The sequence below is a fragment of the Anoplolepis gracilipes genome, unplaced genomic scaffold (genome assembly GCF_047496725.1).
Source record: "Anoplolepis gracilipes unplaced genomic scaffold, ASM4749672v1 Contig23, whole genome shotgun sequence".
In the NCBI taxonomy this organism is placed as follows: domain Eukaryota; kingdom Metazoa; phylum Arthropoda; class Insecta; order Hymenoptera; family Formicidae; genus Anoplolepis; species Anoplolepis gracilipes.
Genome location: NW_027328674.1, coordinates 50,186 through 63,165, shown reverse-complemented (window position 1 = coordinate 63,165; position 12,980 = coordinate 50,186). Strand labels below are relative to the sequence as shown.

The following is a 12,980-nucleotide window of genomic DNA, read 5'->3' as shown; positions in this document are numbered from 1 at the left end:
CCTAGTGGTGATTTGTCTTGGCCACTATAATAACCGAAAGACGCACGCGAATGGCTACCCTTCGAGGGTGGACACCGGAGGCAAGAGTGTGAGCCAGGGGTGTCACCCGGGGGATGCCAAAGAGGTGTCTGGTCCGGGCGAGTTTAGGGCTAAAAGGGATGTCGCCCCGGTCTGGTCAAACGGCACGGCCCGCACGACCGTGTACGCGGCCGGACCACTATGGTATAATTAAATTATTCTATTATTTATTTTTTTTGAATTAATATGATAAAATTTTTATTTTTTTTTTATATTTATAATTTTATTAATAAAAAATAAAAAAATTATATTTTTTTATAATTCATGTTTTATTTTTAGATTTTTATTTTTATTTAAATTTATATTTAAAGATGATATTTGAATTAGGGTGAGAATATTTATAGGGTTTGATTTTTATTCATTTTTTTTATTAGCTTTAAGGTTTTGAATTTTAGCTTTAATAAAAATAGTTATTCAGTTGGAGGAGAGGAGTGGTAGGCTAATTAAAATAAATTATGAGAAAAAATTGTTAATATTTGAAATTATATTATTAATTTTAATTATTTATTTTTCTTCTATAAATTTAATATTATTTTATTTAATGTTTGTGAGTTAAGATTAATTCCTATGTTTATTGTCATTATTTATTGAGGGTTAAATTTTGAACGAACCTCTGCATCTTATTATTTATTAATATATACAATATTTATTTCTTTGCCTTTATTAATTTATTTATTTGAAATTTATAAGCATAATATAACATTTGATTTTAATTTATTGATAAAAAATATAATAATTAATATAGGATTTTGAGATTATTTAGTTTATTTTATAGCATTTTTTATTAAGCTACCAATTTTTATTTTTCATGTTTGGTTGCCTAAGGCCCATGTTGAAGCGCCTGTTTATGGGTCAATAATTTTAGCTGCTGTTTTATTGAAATTAGGGGGGTATGGTTTATTACGTTTTATTATAATATTTATTTTTCAAAGGAATAAGTATAGGTATGTAATTTTTAGAGTTGGGATTGTAGGAAGGTTGTTTATTGGTATTTTATGTTTAGTTGAAATTGATATAAAAAGTTTGGTGGTTTATTCTTCTGTTGTACATATAAATGTAATAATATGTTCAATATTAACAATAATAAAATTAGGATTTATTAGTGCTTATATTTTAATAATTTCTCATGGCCTATGTTCATCAGGTTTATTTTTTATAGTGAATTTATATTATGAGCGATCAGGGAGTCGGTTGATTTTTTTTAATAAAGGAATATTAAATATTTTTCCGTCTTTAAGAATTTGATGATTTTTATTATGTGCTGCTAACTTTTCTTTTCCTTTTTCTTTAAATTTTTTTAGAGAGATTTTTATAATTAGAGTTTTAATTAGATGAGAGATATCTGTTATTATTTATATAATAATGATTTGTTTTTTTAGGAGTGCTTATTCATTATATTTATATTCATATATTCAGCATGGATTTAATTATTTTGAAGAAAAATTTTCAACAATTTATTTATATAAAAGATTATATGATTATTTTGATTCATTTAATTCCTTTAATTTTAATAATTTTAAATTTAAGTTTAATACATTAATTTTTTTAAATAGAATTTAGTTTTGTTATATTAGTCAATATAGATAATATTAATTATTAATAAATAAGTAATGTTTATTATTTATTTATTTTATTATAATGTCATTATTTAAGTAGTTTAAAATAAAATATTAATTTGTGAAATTAGTGATATAAAAAAAATTTATCTTAGATTATTATAAATTTATTCATTTTTTATAATAATTATTTTTATGTTATTTTTTTTTATAAGATTATATTTAAATTTAATAAATTTAAGATATATAATGGAATGATTATTTTTTAATTTTAATTCAATTAATGTAGAATTTTATATTTTATTTGATTGAGTCTCATTGTTCATTGGGGTAGTTATATTAATTTCTTCAATAATTATATTACATAGAATAATTTATATAGGCGATGACATATTTATTGATCGGTTTATTAAGTTAGTAATTATATTTGTTTTATCAATAATTTTAATGATTATTAGCCCTAATTTAATTAGAATTTTATTTGGGTGAGATGGGTTAGAATTAACTTCTTATTGTTTAGTGATTTATTATCAGAATTATTTATCATATAATTCTGGGATAGTGACAGTCTTATGCAATCGAGTGGGAGATATTGGGTTATTAATAAGAATTTGATTAATATTTACATTTTGAAGTTGGAATTTAAGTTTTATGGAAAATTATAAGTTAATTTTAAGAATAATTGTTTTAGCAGCAGCTACAAAAAGTGCTCAGATTCCTTTTTCTGTTTCATTACCAATAGCTATGGCCGCCCCGACCCCAGTATCAGCCTTGGTTCATTCATCAACTTTGGTTACTGCAGGGGTTTATCTAATAATTCGTTTTAATAAATATTTAATGAATAGGGGCATTGAGAAAATTATATTATATATTTCAATTTTTACTATATTTATAGCTGGGTTGATGGCAAATTTTGAAAATGATTTAAAAAAAATTATTGCTTTATCTACTTTAAGTCAATTAGGGTTAATGATAATAATTTTAAGTTTAAGATTTAATTTTTTAGCCTTTTTTCATCTATTGACTCATGCAATTTTTAAGTCATTATTATTTATGTGTGCAGGAGTTATAATTCATTTAATGAATAATAATCAGGATATTCGATTATGTGGTAATTTAAATGAGTTTATTCCATTTACTATAATAAGATTTTATATTTCTAGATTAGCATTAATAGGAATTCCTTTTTTAGCCGGATTTTATTCTAAAGATTTAATTATAGAAATTATCTATTTAAATAATATTAATATTTTTTTATTAATAATAATTACTTTATCAATTTCTCTTACTGTGTCATATTCTTTACGATTGATTTATTATATTTATTTTGGCTCATTTAAAAATTCAAGATTTTATTATTATAAAGAAGATAAATTAATGAATTTATCGATGTTTGTTTTATTAATCTTAAGGTTAATTAGAGGATCTATATTAATGTGAATATTTTTTTTTGATAATTACTTTTTATATATGAATGTAAATGTAAAAATAACTACAATGTTATTATTATTTGTGGGAGTATTATTAAGGTTGATTATGTCTATAAAAAATTTAATTAATATATTAATATTTAGTTATTTTTTTAGATCTATATGATTTATAAATTATATATATATATGAATTTATAGTCCTATTATAATTTGTAGATTAAACACCTATAGGATAGATAAGATATGGATTGAATTTATGGGAAAGAAAATTATTTATAGGATAATAAATAGATTAGTAATTAAGATAAAATTATTTAAAATTTATATATTTATTTTTAATTTCAGTATTAATTTTATTAATTATTTTTTTTATTAGTTAATTAATTTTTAAAGTAATTTATATTTAAATAGCTTAAATTTCGTAAAGCATAATATTGAAGATATTAAGATAATAAGATTTTATTTTTAAATAATTTATTTATAAATAAAGAAAAATTTATTATTTTTATAATGAAAATATAAGGTTTTTATTAATTAAACTATATAAATGAATAAAAAGAAAAATTAACTAGAATTTTTTTATAGATTCAATATAATTATTAACAATAATTTACCTCTTTTTTGGTTTTAGTTAATAATTTTTAATTAGATATTTATTAAATTTATGAAATAAAATGAAACCTTTCATTGAATGTTGAGTTAGAAGCTCAAAAATATTATTATTTCAAAAAATAAATTTTATTCGATGTGGTTCTTTTAGATTAATTGAAATTAATCAAATTTTTAGGTCGAAATTAAATGTAAATATTTACTTTAAAAGAAAATTAAGATTTAAATATTAAGATATTTAATTTTTAATTGCAATTTAAATGTTATTTATGTTTAACTAAAATCCTGAATAAAATTTATCAAGAATAAAAAATAAATTTATAAATGTAAAAAAATTATAAATTTTAATTAGTTTTTCAGTCAATTGATTTTTCTAAATATTCAATGATTAGGCCAGAAATTAGAATGAAAATGAACAATAATGAGGAAAAAATAATAATTTTATTTATAAAATATATGTAAATTAATGGGATTAAGAGAGTAATTTCAATGTCAAAAATTAAAAAGATTAAACTAATTAAAAAAAATTGAATTCTAAATGGGAGACGAGAATTAGATAGAGGATCAAATCCACATTCAAATGGTGAGATTTTTTCTCGATTTGCTAATGATTTAGATGAGATAAGTAAATTAATTAATAAAATTAGAGTTGATAGAATAATAAAAAATGTAATTATATAAATAAAAGTTAAAATTATTTATATTAAAATTTTTTTAATTTTTTTAATTGGAAATTAAATGTAATATGAATATACTATATAAATTTATAAAATAATAAATTAATTTAAATTAAGTAATATTTTAGTATCTTCATCAATAAATAGAAATATATAAAAATAATCAAACAACATCTACAAAATGTCAGTATCAGGCTGCTGCCTCAAAACCAAAATGGTGAGATTTTCTGAAATGAAGAAAATTTATGCGAAGCAAACAAATTGAAAGAAATAGCGTCCCAATAATTACATGAATTCCGTGAAAGCCTGTAGCTAGAAAAAAGGTTGACCCATAAATAGAGTCAGCAATTGAAAAAGGTGACTCGAAATATTCAATTATTTGAAGGGAGGTAAAATAAATCCCAAGTATAATTGTTAATAAGAGGCTTTGATATCTTTCATTAAAGTTTTTATTTAAGATAGAATGATGCGTTCAAGTTACTGTTATCCCAGAGGATAAAAGAATAATAGTATTTATTAGAGGGATATCAAATGGATTGAATGGTTTAATGCCTAAGGGGGGTCATAATTGACCAATTTCTATGGAAGGGGCTAAAGCAGAATGAAAATAAGCTCAGAAAAAGGAAATAAAAAAGAAAATTTCTGAAATAATAAATAAAATTATCCCTAAGCGAAGGCCAATATATACATTAATTGTATGAGATCCTTGAAATGTTGATTCTCGTGTTACATCTCGTCATCATTGATATATGCATAATAATGTGCAAGGAATAGAAATTATAATTAGATAATTTAATTTATGAAATCATATAATTATTGAAATTAAGTTATTAAATAATCTGAAAGAAATAATAATAGGCCAAGGTCTAATTGATACTAAATGAAATGAATGATTTTGATGTAATTTTGTCATAATGATAATACTATAAAATTTGATTATAATTATTTATTATTTATTTATTTGAAATAGTAAAAATTAATTAAATTTCTCTTCTATATAATGTAGAAAGAATGGAAAACACATAGGCCTGAATAATTGATACAGATAATTCAAGAATAAATAATAAAAGTTGAGAGGAGATTATAATTAAAAAAATTAAGAAATTATTAATAATTTGCCCAGAAAGATCCTAATAATGATAAAAGTAAATGTCCTGCAATTATATTTGCTGTCAGACGAATTGCCAACGTGAGAGGCCGGATAATCAGACTGATTGATTCAATAATGACTATAAATGGTATTAGAATGAAGGGAGTTCCTTGAGGGGTAAGATGAGAAAAGAAATCATTAGTGTAATTTAAAATTCTAAATAACATTATAGAAATTCACAGGGATAAAGATAAAGAAAGACAAAAACTTAAGTGACTAGAAGATGTAAAGATATAGGGGAATAAGCCTATGAAATTATTTACAATAATAAATAAAAATAAACTAATAAAAATAATTAAATTAGAATAGGAATAATTAATTAAAATTTTAAATTCTTTTATTAGAAAATTTAATAAAAAATTAAAAAATATATGTAAACGAGAGGGGATAAGTCAATATTGATATGAAAAAATAAGAAAAATAATTAAAGTTCTTAATCAATTTAGAGAAAAATTAATTCTAGTTGAGGGGTCAAAAATAGAAAATAAATTTATTATCATTTTCAAATTCATTTTTTAGGATTTGTTAAAATTATATTATTATAATAATTAATTTTTAAGTTGATAGGATAAAAATAAATAATGCTTAAAATCATAAAAAGTGAAAATATAGATAAAATTAACATTATTGCTCATATTATCGGTATTATGTGTGGTATAAAAGAATATTTTTGTGGGGGTGAAAATATTTTTAAATTGACAATTTAATGTTTTTTAATATTAAACTAATTCTTTACATTAAAAATAGGGTGTTAGATCTATTATAATTTGACTTAAAAAGTCAAAACTTACTTTCAGTCATTTAATGAATGTAAAAATTATATTTTATATTTATTAATTATTCAATTAAAATAAAAAAAATTAGTTAAAAGGTAAGAAGTCAGTCTTTGAAGTTAGGAAAGTTTGTTGATTCAATAACAATGAGTATAAATGTATGATTTATACCACAAATTTCAGAACATTGGCCAAAAAAAAGACCTGGTCGGTTTATAATTAACATTGATTGATTTAGTCGTCCGGGTGTAGAATCTATTTTAATTCCTAAAGATGGGACTGTTCAAGCGTGAATTACATCTATAGATGTAGTTAAAACACGAATGGGATAATTATATGGAAGAATACAACGATTATTTACGTCTAATAGACGAAATTCATTGGGGTTTAATTCATTAGTAGGAATTATAAATAAATCAAATTCAATATTTAAAAAATCTGAAAGTTCATACCTTCAATATCATTGATGTCCCATAGATTTCAGGGTAATTTTATTATTAAATATCTCATCAGTTAAATATAAAATTTTAATTGATGGGATGGCAATAAAAATTAAAATAAATATTGGAAAAATAGTTCAAATTAATTCAATAGTGTGGCCTTGAAGTATAAATCGGTCAGTAAATTTATTATTAATTATTGAAATTATAATAAAAAGAATTAATAAAGTAATGAAAATTAAAATTATTATAGTAAAATCATGAAAAAAAATTATTATATCATATGTAGGTGAATTAGAATTTTGAAGGGAAATTATTCAAGTATTTATTTTTAATAAAAGAATTTATCTTTATATATAGAGTTTAAATCTATTGCACTAATCTGCCATATTAAAATTTTTTAAAGTTGATAATTTTTAATTAAATTGAAGGAATTTCATTATATCTGTGATTAACAGGTGGTAATTTTCTTAGTCATTCTAATGAAGGATTAAGATAGAATATATTTAAGACAAGACGTTTAGATGATAGGGATTCTCAAATTAAATATATTAAAAAAATTAATCTGATGATAGAAATTAATGAACCAATTGAAGAAATAATATTTCATGAGAGGTAGGTGTCTGGATAATCTGAGTATCGTCGAGGTATGCCTCTCAGCCCTAAAAAATGTTGTGGGAAGAATGTTAAATTTACACCAACAAATATTGAGATAAATTGAATATTTAAAAAGTAATTATTTAAAGAATATCCTGTAATAAGAGGGAATCAATGAATAAATCTTGCAATAATGGCAAATACAGCTCCTATAGAAAGAACATAATGAAAGTAGGCAACAACATAATATGTATCATGAAGAATAATATCAATTGAGGAATTGGATAGTATAATTCCAGTTAATCCCCCCATTGTGAATAAAAAAATAAATCCTATAGCCCATCAAAGAGAGGAATTATAATTAATTTTTGTACCATGAAGTGTTGTAATTCAACTGAAGATTTTAATTCCTGTTGGAATTGCAATAATTATTGTTGCTGAAGTGAAATAGGCTCGGGTATCAACATCTAGCCCAATAGTAAATATATGATGAGCCCAAACAATAAAGCCTAAAAATCCAATTGCTATAAGAGCATAGATTATTCCTAAGGCACCAAAGGTTTCTTTTTTTCCTCTCTCATTTATGATAATATGGGAAATTAGCCCAAATCCTGGGAGAATAAGAATATAAACTTCGGGGTGACCAAAGAATCAAAATAAATGTTGATAAAGAATAGGATCACCCCCTCCTGACGGATCAAAAAATGAAGTATTTAAATTTCGGTCTGTTAAAAGTATTGTGATTGCTCCGGCTAAAATTGGGAGGGATAAAAGTAAGAGAATTGCTGTAATGAGAATTGATCAAACTAGAAGGGGTATTTTATCAATTGCGAGATTTTTATGATGTATATTTAAGATTGTAGAAATAAAATTAATAGCCCCTAGAATAGAAGATATTCCGGCAATATGAAGAGAAAAAATTGTTAAATCTACTGAAGGACCATTGTGAAATGTATTAGAGGCTAAAGGGGGATAAATTGTTCATCCAGTCCCAGTTCCATCATTAATAAAATTACTTAATAAAAGTAGAGAGAGTGAGGGGGGTAGAAGTCAAAAACTTATATTATTTATTCGAGGGTAGGCTATATCAGGTGAACCAAGTATTAGAGGGACAAGAAAATTTCCAAATCCCCCAATTATAAATGGCATAACTATAAAGAAAATTATAATAAATGCGTGTCTAGTAACTATTGAATTATAAATTTGATCATTATTAATTAGTGCATTAGATGATCCTAATTTTAAACGAATAATTATTCTTATAGAAGATCCGATTATCCCAGCCCAAATTGCAAATAAAAAATATAGAATGCCAATATCTTTGTGATTAGTTGAATAAAGTCACTTATTCATAGTATATTTTTATTGATAATAAAATTATTTACTAAGTTTAAGTGAGATAATAATAGATATCATGTCTGATTTAAGTAATAAATTGTAAATTTATTTAAGAAAATTTTAATTTTCTGATATTACATTAAATGTGTTATAAAAATAAAAATTTTTTATATATTTTATAGTTTAACTAATAAGAATATTAAATTGCAAATTTAAAGAAATTTTTAATAAAAAATTAAAATATTAGAATTTTTAAAATTTAAAAATTTTTAAAAATTTTATTGTGTAAACTTTGAAGGTTTAAAGTTTATAAATTTAACTTAAAATCTTAATATTTAAAATTTATTGATTAAGTGGGGTGAAAATTATATATCTAATTTTAAAAAATTGTATACAAACTAAATTGAAATTATAATTAATGAAAAGATTAAGCTTAAAATCATGAAAAAAATAAATAATCTATATGAGTAAGAAAATTTATATATGTATATTGGTTTATTAAAAAGCTTAATTTTAATTGAATAAAAATATATTATTAGATTTATTAAATTAATATAAACATAAATTAAAATGAAAGAATTTAAAATCATTAAAATAAAAATAAAGTAAAAATTTGAATTTAATAAAAAAATATAGACTATAGTTCATTTAAAAATAAAAAACGTTAGTGGGGGAATTCTGGCTAAATTAAAAATTAATAACAAACAAATTAAATTAAAATTAATTGAAGGAAAGTTATTACTTAAAGAAAATCTAAATGAAATTTTAAAATATATAAAAATTATAATAATAATTAATGGGATAAGTGTATAGAATATTAAATATGAAAATCAGATTAGGGTTTTAAAATAAATTAAAATTAATATTCATCCGGCTAATTGAAAAAAACATTAGGTTAATTGAAGAAAATCTTAATAAAATTTTAAAATTTATTGAATTAATTATTTTAAAGGCGGAGATAAATGCAGATGTTAAAATTATAAAATATAGTAAAAAAATTGGAGAGTTAATAAGTGAAATTATGTATAAAGGAATAATTTTTTGAATTGTTAAAAAAATAAATAATGAATATCAATCTAAAAAAATAGCAACAGAAGGGATTCATGAATGAAATGGGGGGATCCCTAATTTAATTATAATAGAGATAAAAAAATTGATTATAATAAAATTTATTTGTATATATATAAAATTATTAATAATTAAAGTTAACATTATTATTAAGGAAGCTAAAGCTTGAATGAGATAATATAAAAAAATAATTTTTTTATTTTTTAATTTAATTGATAAAAAACAAATGAATAAAAAATTATTAATTTCCATAATAAATCAAATTATTAATAAATCGTATAAAAATAAAGAAATAAAAGAAAAATAAATTAAATAAGACAATAAAAAAAATTTTATGAATAAATTATGATGCATATAAATAAAATTAATTTTTTAGTTGTATTAAACTTTGAATAAATATTGAATATTAATATTATATTTTAATGTATTATGAAGCATAAAAATTTTTGAAATTTTTTGAGATAGTTTAAATCTATTAAATATAAAAAAATTAATTTAAATGAAAACATATATAAATTATGTATGATTTATTCTATCAAAATAATCCTTTTATCAGGCATATCATTAAATAAATTTTTAGTTATTAATAAAATTTAAATAGCAAAAATAATTAATTAAATAAGAGAAAGATAAAATTTCTATATTTAGGGTATGAACCTAAAAGCTTAGAGAATTAGCTTTCTTACTTTAATTAAATAAATATAAATTAGTATAATATTTTTGAAAATTGACTATTAATCATTAGTTAAAATTAAATATGATAAGTAAATTTAATTTAAAAAAAGGTTATAAGTAAATTTAAATAAATAATTTAAATTAAATTTGTATTAGTAAAAATAATAAAAGAATTTATTAAAATTAAAGTAGTTATAAAGATTAATTAATAAATTAAATAATAAAATATTATAAATAAAATTATTATAAAAATTGATTTTTTTAAAATAATTAGGTATTATAGAATTAAAAAAGAATAATTAGTTAAAATAAAATTCAGAGGGAGAGAGTAATTTTATTTAAATTTAATAATTGACTATTTTAATTATATGTATTTATAAAAAAAAATATATTATTAAAATTAAAATTAAAAAACTTATCTATAAATAAAATAATTAATAATAATTAAAAATCTTATTTATATAAATTTAAGGAGAGTATTTTATAGAAAGTAAAAAAAATTAAAAATTTAAGTTTTTATTTATATATACATTAATATTATTTAATAATTATTATTTAATGTTAATAAAATATTTTAATTATTTTTATAAATATATAATTAATTATATATATTTAAAATATTTAATTAACATTAATTATTTAATATTAATTAATTAAAACTTATTAATCATTATTTTTAATTTAAAATATTAAAAACCTAAAATATAGAAAAAAAAAATTATTTATTAATAAAATATTTTAATATATTTAAATAATTATTAATAATTAATAATAATGATAATAATATAAAAAAGGGGGGGGGGGAATATTATTTAATTTTTTTTTTTTATGTATATTATAAATTAAATTTTATATTCATATTAAATTTAAATTTAAATTATTTTCATAATTTGTTTTTAATAATTAATAAATATAATTACAAAATTAATTTTTTTTTTTAATTTATTTTATAATTTAAAGTATAAATAAAATTTTAAAAAATTATATAAAATTTAAATAATTTAATAATATATAAATTAGTATTTATAATAATTAATTAAATAAAAATTTATAATAGAAAATTATAATTTATTATTAATAAATAAAGTGCCAGCAATTGCGGTTTATACTTTAAATAAAAATAAATTTAAATAATTATATATAAATATAAAATATATAAATAAATAAATATATTTAACTAATTTATTTTTTTATGGTGAAATATGAATAGATATTAAAAGTTAAATAATTTTATTTAAATTAATAATAAAATTAAAAAAATTTATATAATAAATTAGGATTAGATACCCTATTATTTAAATGAAAATAAAATATAATTAAATATTAAATGTTAATCATTAAAAATAAAAAATTTGGCGGTATTTTATGATTTAGAGGAACTTGTTGATTAATTTGATAATCCACGAATAGAATTACTTAATTTAATTTTTATATATTGTTGTTGAAAAATTATATTAAAAGATTAATAATTTAAAAATTTAATTATAATTATAATTCAAATCAAAATGTAGAATAGTTAAGATTTAAATGAGTTACATTTAATTTAATAAGGGGGATGGGCTAATAAGGGGGAGGGGAGCACTTGGTGGAGACATCCAATCCCCAACCATGCCCCCCTCTAATGTCATCTTCTCCTTTGAGGAGAGGGCGACTGGATTGTCCCCCCTCAATTGCTCGTCAAGGCCTTAGCTTCATTGTCAGTGGGGGTAGCCGATGCAAGGAGGGACCCAAGCTCCCATCGGAGTCACTCTCCTTCTCCTGTTTCTCCTCGCTGCTGTCATCTACAACAGCCGCTGCAGCGGCCGCAATCGCCGCTTCTGCCGCCGCCTCTTCTTGTCGGCGTATGCGCTCGGCCGCCTCCTTCTGCGTCATAACTTGTTCGCAGAAGAAGGCAATCGCCTTCCAGGATCTCTCATCACCCAACATCTTCGTAACCATGGTTGGCAACGAGAGGTCGTTGCCAACCACTGAACAGAGATCACGGCGCAGCGTGTCCCACGCCGGACACTTCTCCAGCGTGTGCCGCGCCGTGTCTCTCACCTCCTTACAATGGTGGCAGGCCGTGGTACCTTCCTTGCCGATTCGATACAGGTACTCACCAAAGCACCCATGCCCGGTGAGCACCTGTGTCATCCTAAAGGATACCTCACCTCGGGCCCTGTCTAACCATTCTTGTAGACAGGGCCGGACGGCCTCAACGCGGGTTCTTTAACCCGCAGTCTTCGGGTCAGATAGGTGGGCACTCCATCTCTCCACCATAGACCGCTGGGCGTGGATCCGGATGGTCTTCTTGACCCTGGCTGGTAGAGGGCCATGACCCCTCCTGAGCCCCCTTTCCCAATTATACCGCTCCGCGTACATTGCGGTCAGGAACTCCAAGGGGGGCGAACCCGCCAGGACCGTGGCCGCCGCATGGGACACCGTGCGGTAGGCCCTTATCACCCTCACGGCCATGCTGCGCTGTATGCGTCGGAACTTGTCCTTTGCATAACGCATGGCCACGAGATCCGTCGCCCATATTGGGCATTCATACAGGGCCACCGCATTTACGGTGCCCATGTATATACGGCGGACTCAACCATCCAGTCC

At 22.8% G+C, this 12,980-nt stretch overlaps 1 protein-coding gene and 3 pseudogenes across 1 annotated transcript; 1 reads left to right on the top strand and 3 right to left on the bottom strand.

Moving 5' to 3' along the window:
* Window positions 1-1,913: 1,913 nt before the first annotated feature.
* On the top strand, window positions 1,914-3,230 carry LOC140675894 (NADH-ubiquinone oxidoreductase chain 5-like; annotated as a pseudogene).
* A 1,232-nt stretch (window positions 3,231-4,462) lies between these two features.
* Window positions 4,463-5,263, bottom strand: LOC140675903 (cytochrome c oxidase subunit 3-like; annotated as a pseudogene).
* A 2,585-nt stretch (window positions 5,264-7,848) lies between these two features.
* On the bottom strand, window positions 7,849-8,639 carry LOC140675902 (cytochrome c oxidase subunit 1-like; annotated as a pseudogene).
* Window positions 8,640-12,599: 3,960 nt separating this feature from the next.
* LOC140675901 (uncharacterized) lies at window positions 12,600-12,950 on the bottom strand. Its single transcript, XM_072910514.1, has one exon. It carries the CDS (start codon window positions 12,948-12,950, stop codon window positions 12,600-12,602), a length of 351 nt encoding a protein of 116 aa, XP_072766615.1.
* Between the last annotated feature and the right edge of the window lie 30 nt (window positions 12,951-12,980).

Coding starts and splice junctions, on each gene's coding strand:
- LOC140675901 (XM_072910514.1), bottom strand. CDS start 12,950: ATGGGCACCGTAAATGCGGTGGCCCTGTATGAATGCCCAATATGGGCG.